General features: G+C 41.7%; 1 protein-coding gene across 1 annotated transcript in view; it reads left to right on the plus strand.

Moving 5' to 3' along the window:
• The first annotated feature begins 3168 nt into the window (after nt 1-3168).
• itgbl1 (integrin, beta-like 1) overlaps nt 3169-15741 on the plus strand; it is a 119526-nt gene continuing 106953 nt past the window's right edge. Inside the window, exons 1-3 of the mRNA XM_039014351.1 lie at nt 3169-3237; nt 6490-6618; nt 15234-15423. Coding sequence (XP_038870279.1) covers nt 3169-3237; nt 6490-6618; nt 15234-15423 — 388 coding nt within the window. The remainder of the gene's footprint in view (nt 3238-6489; nt 6619-15233; nt 15424-15741) is intronic.

A 15741-nucleotide genomic window follows, 5' to 3' on the forward strand; every position in this document is an offset into this window, starting at 1 on the left:
AAATATATTTTGCTGAAGGGAAAGCCATCCATTTTAATTCCATTTTTTTATTCTGTTTTAATGTTACTCCTGAATCACTATGATAAATATAATTGTGTTTCTTCAGTGTATTTTTAACAGAGGTGAGATTTACTTTGAAGTGAAATCAGGCGTTGATACAGACACGGTAGCAGGAAGATTTGAATGCCTTCAACCAAGAGGTTGTGTGGTTGAAATTCCAGTTGAGGACATGTTAAATAATAATTACTGTATGAATAAATATCACAATGTAATCATGAATGTCAAAGTGTGTCAAATATGTAAGTTAGCTCCAGGGGACCATGACACAACATCTCAAGAAAGTCCTAAAAACATCCTTGGGAACGTATCCAGAACCAACCGAGAAGTAGACAAAATCTCTGGCCGACCATGACACAACATCCTGGCGACCATTTCGTGACGTCCCAGGGATATCCTAACGACTCATTATTGTTTGCAGGGATAGCGTTTTAGGTTTAACATAATATTCAGTTGATGCTCACGCAATACACATTTTAGCTCGTCTTAAAGGCCCTCAGAACATTTCAAGTACATTTAGAAAATGTTATATTTAAGTTTGACCTAATATTATCAAAAAATTCTCAGCAAGCAAATGTGTAGCTCCTTAATAAAGCAGATTGGAATACATCCCCATTATGTTTCTCTAGATTTAATGGGAATTTGCATTTGAGGACTGTATTGTAGGCCCGGTACAAGGTAATATTTGAACAGCATTTAGTCATACAACATTTTTTACACTTTATATGTTGACAGTCTGCACATGTCAGGTTTGAACCTGCAACGTTTAGTTCCCAAGCCAGGTCTATTATCCTCTGCCTTCTTAGACATAACTAACCCCGGGAAATACTGGTAACTGGCTGATTCACCATTATTTCACCCATCCTCTTTATATGCTGTGTACTGTACTTCTCGGCCCATATTAACAAGGTATCGATGCCTATGAGTACTGAAGGAAAAAAAACAAGACAGGCGGGAGGGACCATATCAAGTATCTCAAAGAAGGAATTATATTTTTTTTAAAGATGAAAAGTACATTTTTCCACAATGTTTGATTTTTTTTATCCCTTTTTCATGATATCCAATTGGTAGTTATAGTCTTGTCCTATCGGTGCAACTACCGTACAGACTCGGGAGAGGCGAAGGTCAAGAGCCATGCGTCCTCCGAAACAATTCTTTCTTAACCCAGAAGCACCAATGTGTTGGAGGAAACACTGTACACCTGGCGACCATGGCAGCATGCATTACACACGGCCCACCACAGGAGTCACTAGAGCGCAATGGGACAAGAACAAGCCCTCCCCTTACCCCGGACGACACTCAGCCAATTGTGTTCCACCTCATGGGTCTCCCGGTCACAACCAAACCAGGATCTGTAGTGACGATGCTGTGCCTTAGAACACTACGCCCCTCAGGAGGGCCCCCACAGTGTTTTGTTTTTTACAGAATGAGTGAAGGGATGGTGAATTTTATTTAAGAACAAAGTCAGGTAAGAACAAATTCTTATTTTCAATGATGGCCTAGGAACAGTGGGTTAACTGCCTTGTTCAGGGGCAGAACGACCGATTTTTACCTTGTCAGCTCAGGGATTCGATCTTGCAACCTTCTGGTTACTAGTCTAAGGCTCTAACCACTAGGCTACCTGCCACCCCTAAAATAACCCAGCTACCAGCATTTCCCTGGGTTAGTTATGTCTAAGCAGGCTAAAAAAGGAAGCATGGAATTCCTAATTGATCACGAAGCTTTCCGAGAGCTGTCTTGGTGGTGCAGAGGATAAAGGACCTGGCTTGGGAATCCAAACATTGCAGGTTCCAACCCCACATGTGCAGATTGCCAATATCTGAAGTGTAAAAATAGTATAGATTTCTTTGTATGATTAAATACTGTTCATATGTCATGAATTAAATTAAAATGTGGTGTGCCTACCTTGTAGTGGGCCAACAATACATTCCTCAAATGGGAATTTCCATTAAATCTGGAGAGAAACATAATGGGTATGTATTCCAATCTACCTTAAGGAGCCACATATTTGCATGTTGAGAATGTTGTGTTACTATTAGGTCAAACTAAAATATTACATTTTTAAATGTTCTTAAAATGTTCTGAGGACCTCCAAGACAAGGTAAAATGTATGTATATTGCGTAAACATAAATTTAACATTATGTTAAATCTAAAACAAACATGCTATGAATGTCATACAAACTGACTTATTTGGAAACTGTTGAACATTGTGCAACATTGTGGGAATGTTCTGTGCAACCTATGTGAATATCACAATAATATTCTTGCAACATCCCAGACAACTCCCATACCTAAATGTAATGTTCTGGGAAACTTTAAAGAACTTCGACTAGGACTTCTGTCAACATTATTACATTATGGGAATGTCCTGTGCAACCTAGCTTAAACACTGTATGAATGTCATCACAACTGAGCGTATTTCGTGTTTTGGGAACCTATCCCTTGTCATTTACCCACTATGTTCCCACAGCCTATTTAAATGTTCTAGGAATCTTTAAAGAACTCAGAAAGGCTGTTCTGTCAACATCTTTGCAACATCAAAGGAATGTTTTGTCAGCACTACTGGACAGTTTTAGTGTTTTGGGAACCTATCTCTTGTCATATTCTCACAATGTTTCCTAAAAAAATGTTTTAGGAAAATTTAAAGAACAAACAGTGTGCTTTGGGAAAGTTCTTGTAACATCAGGTGAAAGTTTTTTTGCACCCTAAAAGAAACATTGTAGAATCATCCGCAAAACTGGACAGTTTTTTGTGTTTTGGGAACATTTATTTTGGGGTGCATATTGTTCCCACAACCTAATGAAACATTCTGGGAACCTTTAAAGAACAGATTAAATGTATTCTAGCAACATTCTTCCAACATCAGGTGAATGTTTTATACAAACATTCTATAATCATTAGCACGACTGGACAGTTTTTGTGTTATGAGAACATTTTCTGCGAGCAGAAGAATGTTCTGGGATTCTTTTCTGAACCAATTTCGGTGTGCTAGGGTTCAATGAAGTTGTGTAGCCGATCTTTGTACACTTGGTAGCGATAGTTTAAACCACACTCACTGCACTGCTTGCAGAATGCATAGAACATCTTGTTGGGAATTAGAAGTTTGGGAAATGCATTCCCATGCACTGACACCGAAGATCCCGTGGAAGTATGGCTGGGAGCTTCTTCTGGTGATGCAGGTACTGTATGCTACCATGCTTTTCAGCATCTCTCCTTTTGGATTGAATGTGTGTTACTGCTATGTCCTGATAGATCTTCATCGCGGTCTGCGACAGACCCCTAATCTATGAAAATATTTGTGGTCTTCCCGGCTTTTGAACATTTCATGGTATTTCTGGAATAAGTGAAACTTGGCGACATACTTAAGCGCGCAGGATGCCATAAAGGAATACACGGGCAATGCCAAGAGTTTGTTTTAGTGTTGTATGTAAACATTATTTAAACATTATTAAAGTGACTAGTGTTCCATTATTAAAGTGGTCAATGATTCCAAGTCTATGTATATAGGGCAGCAGCCTCTAGGGTGCAGGGTTGCGTAACCGGGTGGAGGCCGGCTAGTGATGGCTATTTAACAGTCTGATGGCCTTGATATAGAAGATGTTTTTCAGTCTCTCGGTCCCAGCTTTGATGCACCTGTACTGACCTCGCCTTCTGGATGATAACTGGTTGAACAGACCGTGGCTCAGGTAGTTGATGTCCTCAATGATATTTTTGGCCTTCCTGTGACATCAGGTGCTGTAGGTGTCCTGGAGGGCAGGTAGTTTGCCCCCGGTGATGCATTGGGCAGACTGCACCACCCTCTGCGGTTGCGGGCAGTGCAGGTGCCGTACCTGGCATTGATACAGCCCAACAGTATGCTCTCAATTGTGCATCTGTAAAATTGTGCATCTGTAAAAATCTGTGAGGGTTTTTGGGGCCAAACCAAATTTCTTCAGCCTCCTGAGGTTGAAGAGGCACTGCTGCTCCTTCATCACCACACTGTCTGTGTGGGTGGAACATTTCAGATCGTCAGTGATGTGTACGCCGAGGAACTTGAAACTTTACACCTTCTATACTGTGGTCCCGTCGATGTGGATAGAAGCGTACTCCCTCTGCTGTTTCCTGAAGTCCACGATCCTCTCCTTTGTTTTGTTGACGTGGAGTGAGAGGTTATTTTCCTGGCACCACTCTCCCAGGGCCCTCACCTCCTCCCTGTAGGCTGTCTTATCATTACTACTGTTGTGTTATCTGCAAACCTGATGATTTAGTTGGAGGCGTGTGTGGCCATGCAGTTTTTGGTGAACAGGGAGTACAGAAGGGGCTGAGCACACACCCTTGTGGTGTTGAGGTGTTGTTTCCTACCTTCACCACCTGGGGGTGGCCTATCACAAAATCCAGCACCCAGTTGCGCAGGGTGGGGTTCAGACCCTGGGCCACGAGCCTAATGATGAGCTTGGAGGGTACTATGGTGTTGAAAGCTGAGCTATAGTCAATGAACAGCATTCTTACATAGGTATTCCTCTTGTCCAGATGGGATAGGGCAGTGTGCAGTGTGATGGCGATTGCATTGTCTGTGGGTCTATTTGGGCGGTAAGCAAATTGAAGTGGGTCTAGGGTGTCAGTTAAGGTAGAGGTGATATGACCCTTAACTAGCCTCTCAAAGCACTTCATGATGACAGAAGTGAGTGCAAGGGGGCAATAGTAATTTAGTTCAGTTACCTTTGCTTTCTTGGTTACAGGAACAAGGGTGGACATCTTGAAGCAAGTGGGGCCGGCAGACTGGGATAGAGAGAGATTGAATATGCCTGTGGACACTCCAGCCAGCTGGCCTGCGCATACTCTAAGGAAGCGGCTAGGGATGCCGTCTGGGCCGGCAGCCTTGTGAGGGTTAACACGCTTAAATGTCTTACTCACGTCGGCCACAGAGAAGGAGAGCCCACAGTCCTTGGTAGCGGGCCACGTCGTTGGCACTGTGTTAAACCGGTGTGATTAGGACGCTTAGTTAGAACGCTTATTTAGAACGGCCAGTTTCGAATGAATCAACAATCAGCATTTGAGCTGGCCTCACTGTTTTTTTTCAGAAACATTTTACTCACCTCATTTTGTTATAACATCTTTGGTCCGACAGACGATTAGGTGACACCCAGAATGCATTGTATGTCAACAAACATGGCTCCACACATAGCTGGAATTATCTTAGCTCATCATAATCAGTACAACTTTCCAAAAAGTATTTTACACACATAATATGTGCCCATTACAATCTATGCAAGAATCGGAATGCATGATTTGTCAATAGAACTTGAAAACGTGAATAAAACAGTAAATATATAAATAATTACCACACAAAACATTTTCTGATAGTGATTTATTGATACAAGTGGCCTGTGCCAGCAGTCAATCACATTACCTCTCACTCCCACTCTGAGCCATTCAGTGTTGTTGTTTATGTATGTTTATGTATGTAGCGAGTGAGATAAGCTGTAGCATTAGCAATGTCTTTCAAAAGGAGACAACTCGCAAATGCGTAAATTCTGGAGATTTTTTAAATTCTGACAATGAGTCTGAGTATGAAAGTCAGGAATCAGATTCTGACAGTGAGGAGCTGCCCCCCAACCTTGTAGCCATTGAGAACCCTGGATCTGAGGACCCCTTGTCCACTGAAGGTCCCAGGTCCCTTTGAAGATGCTGGTGGTGATAGAGGCAGACCGACAGTGGATGTAGTACAGGAGTTCTGTGGTAGCTGGAAGGCTGCCAGCCATTTCACCCCTCCTGGCCCTGCTGATTGCTTTGATGAGTCCCAGTCTGGAGTGCAACGCCCCTTGCCATTTCCATCTGAGGCAGAGTGCTTCAAGTTGTTTCTGACAGAGGAGCTGGTGGGAGACATAGTAGAGGAGACCAATCGCTATGCCTTGGAGCTACAGGAGAAGAGAGAGCCAGGAGTGAGGGGGAAACTCGCCAAATGGGTAACAACCACAATTAGTGAAATGTATACCTTTCTGGTGACAGTCCTCATGGGGATAGTAAAGAAGAACTCCCTAAGAGAATACTGGAGCACAGATGTTTGCAACTTGCCACCCTCTTTTCCCAAGACCGCTTCCTAGTTCTGCTGCGATGCCTGCGTTTCGTCAACAGTGCTACTGCTGTCCTAAATGACCCGTTATACAACATAAGAAATGTTCTTTCCAGCCTGACATCAGCATTTGGTTGGGTCTTTGTGCCATACAACGACCTATGCATTGGCGAGTCCCTGTTGGTATGGAAAGGGAGGCTGGCGTTCCGTCAATACATTCCCTCCAAAAGGCACAGGTTTGGGGTCAAGTTCTTTGTCATGTGCGACATGAAGACAGGATTTGTCCAGGACATTATAGTTTACACAGGATCCACCCCATCTCAGCAAGGGACACACTGTGTATGTGGACAATTGTTACAGCAGTCCCACACTCTTCCAGCATCTGCTCTCCAACAGCACAGGGGCCTGTGGCACAGTCAGGTCGAACAGGAAGTGGATGCCGGCATTGGGATGCAGGAAGATGCAGAGAGGTGAGGTGGAGTTCAAGGAGAACGGTCAACAGCTGGCAGTAAAGTGGCATGACAAACAAGACGTCCATGTCCTCTCCACTGTCCACACAGCAACCATGTCGGCCACAGGGAAGGTGGACCACCTGACGGGAGAGAGAAAAATCAAACCAGACTGTGTGCGGACATGATAAACGAACATGATAAACAGCTTTGTGGAATGCAGTCGGAAAACAAAGTTTTTTTTCAATCTGATCTGAGGTATTTTTTGTAATTGGACATACAGTTCACGTACAGAAACTATTACAACGTAATAAGACGGATTATAGTTTCCCTGCATTAAAATCACCAGCCACTAGGTGTGCCGCCTCTGGATATGCATTTTCTTGTTTGCTTATGGCCCTATACAGCTCGTTAAGTGCGGTCTTAGTGCCAGCATCGGTTTGTGGCGGTAAATAGCTACGAAAATATAGATGAAAACTATTTTGGGAAATAGTGTGGTCTGCAGCTTATCATAAGGTATTCTAACTCAAAACTTTGCCACTTCCTTAACATTAGAGATTGCACACCAGCTGTTGTTAACAAAGAGACACACTCCTCCACCCTTAACCTTACCCAAAGCTGCTGTTCGGTCTTGACGATGCATAGAAAAACCAGTTAGTTGTACTATATATTATATATGTCCTTGTTCAGCCACGCCACTGAGAAACTTTTACAGTTCTTCAGGTCCCGTTGATAGGAAAGTCTCGAACAGTGCTTGTCCAGTCTGTCCATAATAAAGCGCTGCTCTACCTTCTTAACAACACTATCAACAAGGCAGGTGCTACAGGCCCTAGTTTTGTTGCACCTGGACTACTGTTCAGTCGTGGGTTCAGGTTCCATAAAAGTTGTAATTGGCTCAGAACAGGGCAGCATGGCTGGCCCTTGGATGTACACAGAAAGCTAATATTTAATAATATGCATGTAAATCTCTCCTGGCTCAAAGTGGAGTAGAGATTGACTTCATTACTACTTGTATTTATAAGAGGTATTGACATGTTGAATGCACCGAGCTGTCTGTTTGATCTGCTGGCGCGCAGCTCGGACACCAATGTATACCCCACAAGACATGCCACAAGAGGTCTCTTCACAGTCCAGAACATACTATGTGAGGCGCTTAGTACTACATAGAGCCATGACTACATGGAACTTTATTCCACCTTAAGTAACTGATGCAAGCAGTAAAATTATATGTAAAAAAATGATAAAAATACACCTTATGGAACAGCAGGGACTGTGAAGCAACACAAACATAGGCACAGACACATGCATACACACACGTACACATGGATTTTGTACTGTAGATATATTGTAGTGGTGGAATAGGGGCGTGAGGGCACACAGTGTGTTGTGAAATCTGTGAATGAGCAGGAACAGCTAATGGGGCTCCATAACAAATACAAATAGTACTGGTTACGTGCTGGGTAAAAAACAATGAAATGACAAAAGTTATTCAGCCAGAGACTAGTTTGAGTGAGAGGCTATGTTGCGACCCTGCAGCTCATGCCTCTCATCACATCAGCAGCAGACGGCTGCGGCGAGGCAGTGTTTGCGCGAATTCATCCCCCCCAGCAACAGTAGGTAGGCTACTGGGGCAAGCTGAAACAGGCACTGGCAGACCACAGGCCTCAAATGGAAATCCTAAATAGTGAAAATATACCACCAAAATTGTTTAACGTTTAAAGAAAGGTTTACAATAGGATTTTCCTGGCAATAGCGTCCAGCGTCAGTTGGTTGGCAATGCATGCGTGGTTTAAATCAGTGTTGATTATTGGTTTAGACAAGTCCATAATCCTTAAAAACACAACAGTCAGTGCAATCATGACATGGAAATTCAATACATGACAGTTATTTAGGTAAATGTATTGCAACAGTAAAATTAAATTGCCCCCACAATGAATTAATTGCAGGATTGTGGGAATCAGTCATTTGTCAGGTGTTGGTCTTCCAATAATCACAAAATAAAAACATCTAAATAGGCCTATAATAATTGTTTTTTAATTACAGAATTGAAAAATGCTAAAAAATATTTAAATTTTCAATTAATACTGCTTTGCAAAATTTGTCCATTAGTTTGACCATGGTCAGGTATACCTATTAGGGTACTTTTGATTCAATACTTGTCTTTGATCAAGAAACTCAGGACTCAGGAGAGAAAGAGAAAAAAAAACAACGATAAATCATATGTATGAAAGACCGTTTCTAATTACATAACTGTGACTGAACTTTTCTTTTCTTTTTTGGCAGGTTCCCCCTCTCCAACTCCTGCCCAGGACTGAGAGAGTCACAACTAATGAAAGGCACTTGTATGGAGAGAGAGACAGCTATTGGCCTCTGAAGGGTTGACCAGTTCTGTCCAGCCCGTTGCTCTCTCTCCCTCTCTCTGCTTCTCTTCCTCACTCCTTCTCTTCCTCGCTCCCTCTAGCTCTCCCTCTGTTTGGGAAAAAAGGGGGTAAAATCTTGTAGGCGACTTCACTCCAGGTTTCTGTTGGATTTAAACATGCGTGCGGAGGCTTTGGTGAACTGTATGTTAGTTCCCTTGCTTCTTATTCTGCTCACGGCTGTCGAGCAAAGTTTGTTACAATCGCTGGGGTGAGTTTTGGAGTTTCACCATGGCTTTCTTTTTCAGTTAGTTTGGGGGTTTCAAAGAGAGAGAGAGAGAGAGGGGGGGGGGGGGGGGCAGAGAAGTAGAGTAAAAGGTGCCGTTACAGTAGTGTACTTAAATGTGGTTGGTTAAGTTTGTACTGTCAGATTCTCTATTATGGAGTACAAGTTTTTTTTTTTTTGACACATAAGAAAGTTGCTACCTCTGCACTGGGTAGGTGTTTTCAAAGGACATTATGTGATTGAAAAGTTATTGTACAAATGTTACATCAATCGTGGAAAAGAATGTCTATGTCATATGAACTGTATCTGTACAGAATGTTGAGGACATTTTTTTCCCCCACATTCAGAGATCAAGCTGCATTTGCAGGATATGGACCCATTCCCTTGAAAATGAGCTCTGTTTTTTTTTCTTCTGTCATGAGTGCTTGTTTTGTGTTGTGTTGTATCATGCATCTGCATTTCTTATGATACTACACAAAACTAAACAAAAATAGACAGTGAAATAGTTGTCTGATGTGAATGTGGGAAACCACATCTTCCTTTGCCTTGGCCTTGAAGGGGAGCCTGCAGTAAGTATTGCCACATGACATTGCAGAGCATAGTCTGTAAACTTGACTCAGCTGAGGAGAGAAGGGGGTATTTACTCAAAATAGGTGCACCAGGGGGCTGTGTGTACGTGTGTGTGCGCGAGCGCGTGTGAATGTGGCCAATGTTGAGGCTGTGTAGGGTGTTTGTTGTTGTGTTATGTGGCTGGGTGGTAGGCCCCAAAATCCACAGCACATGTTAATTGGGAAATATAGAGTCTTTCTGTACCATTACTGTAAATGTGACAGCTACTGTGAAGTCAAGGATTAATAACAGTATGTTGTTGTAGCCCATAGCTCAAATGCAGGGTTTAGTTTTTTCCTCCCTTGTTGGTTTGTGTTTGTTAATGTGCCACCATTTCTTTGAGATAAGGTATGCATGCGCTAGTCCATAAAGAGTGTAATAAGCTGTTCCTTTATCAAATTGGGGTGGCAGGAATATTTCTGCTGTTCCTGAACAGGAAAGGGATTAGCATGCGAGGGCAGGAATAGAAAAGAATGTCAGAAACCGAGACCAAAAGAAACATATCCCACTGAGAAATCTCTGAGTGAGTGGGCCAGCAAAACAAAAGCTTTGAAAGATCGCACGTCTGGAGCTGCAGTCCAAGTGGATTGACTGTACCGCCAGTTTGCTACAGCAGGAAAATAATTCTGCAGCAAGAGGAAATGTGAATTATTATGTGGATTATAATTAATGGATATTTTTGTAGGGGTTGATACATTTTTTTGTCAGGGCAAATCAAGCCTGAAATTTCAAAGTGGAAATTGCTAACTTTAGAATCATTTGAAAAACTTAAATACACTACAAGTTTGCATTTCCTGCTTCGCAAATTGAGATCCTATACTGTATCTGTACAGTATGTTATTTTCTTTGTTCTTGTTCTCCATTCCAACCTGGGTTAAATGCGAAAGACACATTTTAGCTGACTACCAACTGAGTAGGTGTCCCCATTTTCCTTTCCCTTTAACCTATTTGAAATACTCGGGACTCTGTCTCTCTTTCCTGAACATTGAACATTGACATACCTGTGTCTGTAGACTGTAGGTTTCTACCCCAGCTCTAACCTCGGCCATTATCAGTTGAATTACATAAAACAGAGAAACATTATGGCTATTGTCAAATGACCATTTTCTTATATTGCACTGGCTAGCTGTTGTCACACAGTAGCTCACCAGCCATAGCAGGTATTCCCACCTTTAGAGTACACTAGGTATTAGTTAGTTCATAGGTATTAGTTAGTTCACATTATGCTTAAAATAGGACGTGAATAGTAATAGATATTACATTACAATGAAAGAATCCATTCATTTGTGAGATACTCCGACAGCATTTGCAGAGCTGAACTTTCAGGAGCCACAAAAGATTTACAGTCAGAGAGAGAGAGGGAGAAGGTGGGAGAGAGAGGGGGAAAGAGAGGAAAAACGAGAGGGGAAGCGGCATGGAGAGAGAGGAGGAGAGGATAGGAAGACAGAGAGAGTGAGAGAAACAGTCAGAAAGAAAGGGAAAGTGAGTATGGTTACAATTAAAGTTGTAAAACTTCACACAGTCACCTTGCACCTATAGACAAATTACTTTTTCACAGGAAATAAAATGAGGGAAGAAAGTGAGGGAAGAGGGATTCTTGACTCTTGAGATGGGGATTGTTACCAGAGACCAGCACTGTTTACAAAAGGAAACACACATTACTATTCCCAAAAAGAAAATGGAAAAAGCTAAAAGAAGGGATGAGGAAAGGTATAGCATAGATATAGAATGTAGAGTGCCTTCAGAAAAAATTCACACCCCTTGACTTTTTACGGATTTTGTTGTGTTACATGCTGAATTTTAAATGGATTAAATTGAGATTTTTTGGCACTGGCCTGCACACAACACCCCATAATGTCATAGTGGAATGTTTTTCTATATTTTTAATTAAAAATGAAAAGCTGAAATGTTTTGAGTCAATAAGTATTGAACCTCTTTGTTATGGCAAGCCTAAATAAGATCAGGAGTAAAAATGAACTTAACAAGACACATAATATGTTGCCTGGACTCACTTTGTGTGAAATAAGTGTTTAACATCATTTTTTTTATGACTACCTCATCTCTGTACCCCACATATACAATTATATGTAAGGTCCCTCAGTAGAGCAGTGGATTTCAAACACAGATTCAACCATAAAGACCAGGGAGGTTTTCCAATGCCTCGCAAAGAAGGAAGGGAACCTATTAGTAGATGGGTCTTTTTTTTTTTAAGCAGACATATCCCTATGAGCCTGGTGAAGTTATTAATTGCACTTTCACTGCAAAGATACAGGCGTGCTTCCTAACTCAGTTGCCGGAGAGGAAGGAAACCGCTCAGGGATTTCACCATGAGGCCAATGGTGACTAAAACAGTTACAGAATTTAATGGTAGGAGAAAACTGAGGATGGATCAACAACACTGAATACACAATACTAACCTAATTGTCAGAGTGAAAAGAAGGAAGCCTGTACAGAATACAAATTATTCCCAAACATGCATCCTGTTTGCAATGTTTGGGGCAAATCTAATACAACACATTACTGAGTACCACTCTCCATATTTTCAAGCAACGTGGTGGCTGCATCAAGTTATGGGTACATAGCCGTGGGAAGATGCTTTGGAATATTCTAAAACATGCATCCGGTTTTCAACAAGGCTTACCAAGAAGACAGTGAATCTTCCTGAGTGGCCAAGTTACAGTTTTCACTTAAATCTAGTTGAAAATCTAAAGCAAGACCTGAAAATGGTTGTCTAGGAATGATCAACAACACATTTGACAGAGCTTGAAGATTTTTTAAAATAATAATGTTGCTCAATCCAGGTGTGGAAAGTTCTTAGAGACTTACCCAGAAAGACTCACAGTTGTAATCGCTGCAAAACTTGCTTCTACAAAGTATTGACTCAGGGGTGTGAATACTTACGTATGTAAATTAGATCTTTTTGTATTTCATTTTCAATAAATTAGCAACAATGTCTAAAAACATGTTTTTCCGTTGTCATTATGGGGTATTGTGTGTCGATGTTTGTGAAAAGATCAATTCTGAATTCAGGCTGTAACACAACAAAATGTGGAATAAGTCAAGAGGTATGAATACTTTCTGTACCTATAACACATACGTATAAAGGCCAAGATGAGAAATCTAATTGACAGACAGCCCTAGTACATATATACAACAAATGTATTATAGACACACTGTATGTAGAGAAGTCCACCTTTCCTTCTCCCTTATTTTCTATTTGCTGAGTTGTCCCAACCCCAGTGCATACAGTGCCTTCGGAAAGTATTCAGACCCCTTGACATTTTTCACATTTTATAAGGTTACAGCCTTATTTTACAGTTGATTAAATCGTTTTTTCCCCTCATCAATCTACACACAATACTCCATAATGACAAATCAAAAACAGTTTTTTAGAAATGTTTGCAAATGTATTACAAATTTAAAAAAAGAAAAATCTAATTTACATAAGTATTCAAACCCTTTACTCAGTACTTTGTTGAAGAACGTTTGGCAGCGATTACGGCCTCGAGTCTCCTTGGGTATGACGCTACTAGCTTGGCACACCTGTATTTGTGGAGTTTTTCCCATTCTTCTCTGCAGATCCTCTCAAGGTCTGTCAGGTTGGATGGGGAGCGTTGCTGCACAGCTATTTTCAGGTCTCCAGATATGTTCGATCGGGTTCAAGTCCGTCTTTGGCTGGGCCACTCAAGGACATTCAGAGACTTGTCCCAAAGCCACTCCTGCATTCTCTTGGCTGTGTGCTTAGGGTTGTTGTCCTGTTGGAAGGTGAACCTTCGCCCCACTCTGAGGTCCTGAGCACTCTGGAGCAGGTTTTCATTAAGGATCCCTCTGTACTTCACTCCGCTCATCTTTGCCTCGATCCTGACTAGTCTGCCAGTCCCTGTCGCAGAAAAACATTCCCAGAGCATGATGCTGCTGCCACCACCATGCTTCACTGTAGGGATAGTGCCAGGTTTCCTCCAGATGTGATGCTTGGCATTCAGGCCAAAGACTTCAATCTTATTTTCATCAGACCAGAGAATCTTGTTTCTCATGGTTAGTGTCATTTAGGTGCCTTTTGGCAAACCCCAAGAGGGCTGTCATGTGCCTTTTACTGAGGAGTTGCCTCCGTCTGGACACTGCCATAAAGGCCTGATCGGTGGAGTGCTGCAGAGATGGTTGTCTTTCTGGAAGTTTGTCCCATCAAGGGCTCAGCATATGTGGGAACTCCTTTAATACTTTTGGAAAAACATTCCAGGTGTAGCTGGTTGGGAGAATGCAAAGAGTGTACAAAGCTGTCATCAATGCAAAGGGTGGCTAAAAAATCTCAAATATAAAATACAACGTTTTTGGTTGCTACATGATTCCATATGTGTTATTTCATAGTATTGATGTCTTCAATATTATTCTATAATGTAGAAAATAGTAAAAATAAAGACAAAATCCTTGAATGTGTAGTTGTGTCCTTTGACTGGTATTGTGTATATATATAACATAGGGAAATTAAGTTTTTGACTGCACTGGGCCTTTTAGCCTTTTTGGTATTCAGAAGATTCAAGCCAAGAAGTATAGGCTATGACTTTTAAAAGTCAAAGAAGTACACTATATGCCATGATGTTTTGTAGATTTAATGTTTGTAAAATAGTTGTACAGCCTGGGGACATTTAGTAAGATGGCATTCATGGCACTCAGGGGCCAAATCTGTGGTGGCTCTATATCTAAAAATGTTTAGGGTACCTAAATCTACCTCTGTGCCAAATGTGGTGTTTGTCTCAAAATAGGCCTTGTGAAATGTAAAATTGCATTACCATCTATGGCTATTTTGTGAGATGACTACCAAGGTCTCCAGTGGCCAAATCTGTGGTGGCTCCATATCTAAATCTATTCGGGGTAAATGAATCTACCGCAAAGCAAATTTGGTGCGTTTGTCTTGAAAAAGTCCAGATAAATAGTGCTAACGACAGCAGCCATTTTGTAAGATGGTCGCCACAGACACCAGGGGTCAAATCTGGGGTGGCTTCATATCTAAATATTTTCAGGGTACATGAATCTACATCTTTTCCAAATTTGGTGCTTTTGTCTAAAAGTGAACGATTTATCAGCTTAACTGCCCCACTATAGGGCATTGGGGATGGGATTAAGGATGGTCTCCCAGGTTCAATCCCAGTTGTAGGCAATCATTTTGTACTTTTATTTTTTCTGTTTCTAACCCTATCCCAAACCTAAACGCTAACCTTAACGGCAACACATTCCACACTCAATGGACGGCTCTACAGACTGCCCCATACGCCATAATTAAAAGGGCCAGCCAAGCCATCTCTCTGTTGCTGCAGTTATGGCCAGTTATGGCGATTGTGTTGATAATAATATACTTAATACATCAAATATGTGATCTATAGGCTATAGAATTATAAAAAGTTAATCCTCTTGTTTTCCCAGGCAGGTATGTACGCTGTCTGCTGAGTCATCCCAGCGGCGGTGCAAGACCCCTGAAGGCCTTATCTGCAGTGGTAGGGGAGAGTGTGACTGTGGGGCTTGCATATGCCAGGTCGCAGAGCCAGGGAACTACTATGGACCACGCTGTGAATGCCATGACTGGGTCTGTGCTACATATGACGGGAAGACATGTGGAGGTAAGGGATAGGGTGATACAGAAACACTCACTTAGTCAGCAGGGTGTATGGTTCCTCCCAAGGGTTCTCTCCTCTACAGTTTTTCTTGTGACTGTTGCTCCCTCTTTTGGTTGATTGATTGAATTGTAAAGCATTTTATGTCATTGAAAAAATACTGTAGGTAACCGTAGTATGCACAGTACAAGGACATGTACTCTCACAGTTTGAAAAAGTGCAGCAGACCAGTAACGGTTTTAACATGTCAGTGGATGCATGGTGCAACACGTTTTGACCCAGCTCGGTCTTCCAAAGATAAGTTATAAAGCAGACATCTTCTCT

Source organism: Salvelinus namaycush, chromosome 19, assembly GCF_016432855.1.
Source record: "Salvelinus namaycush isolate Seneca chromosome 19, SaNama_1.0, whole genome shotgun sequence".
In the NCBI taxonomy this organism is placed as follows: Eukaryota; Metazoa; Chordata; class Actinopteri; order Salmoniformes; family Salmonidae; genus Salvelinus; species Salvelinus namaycush.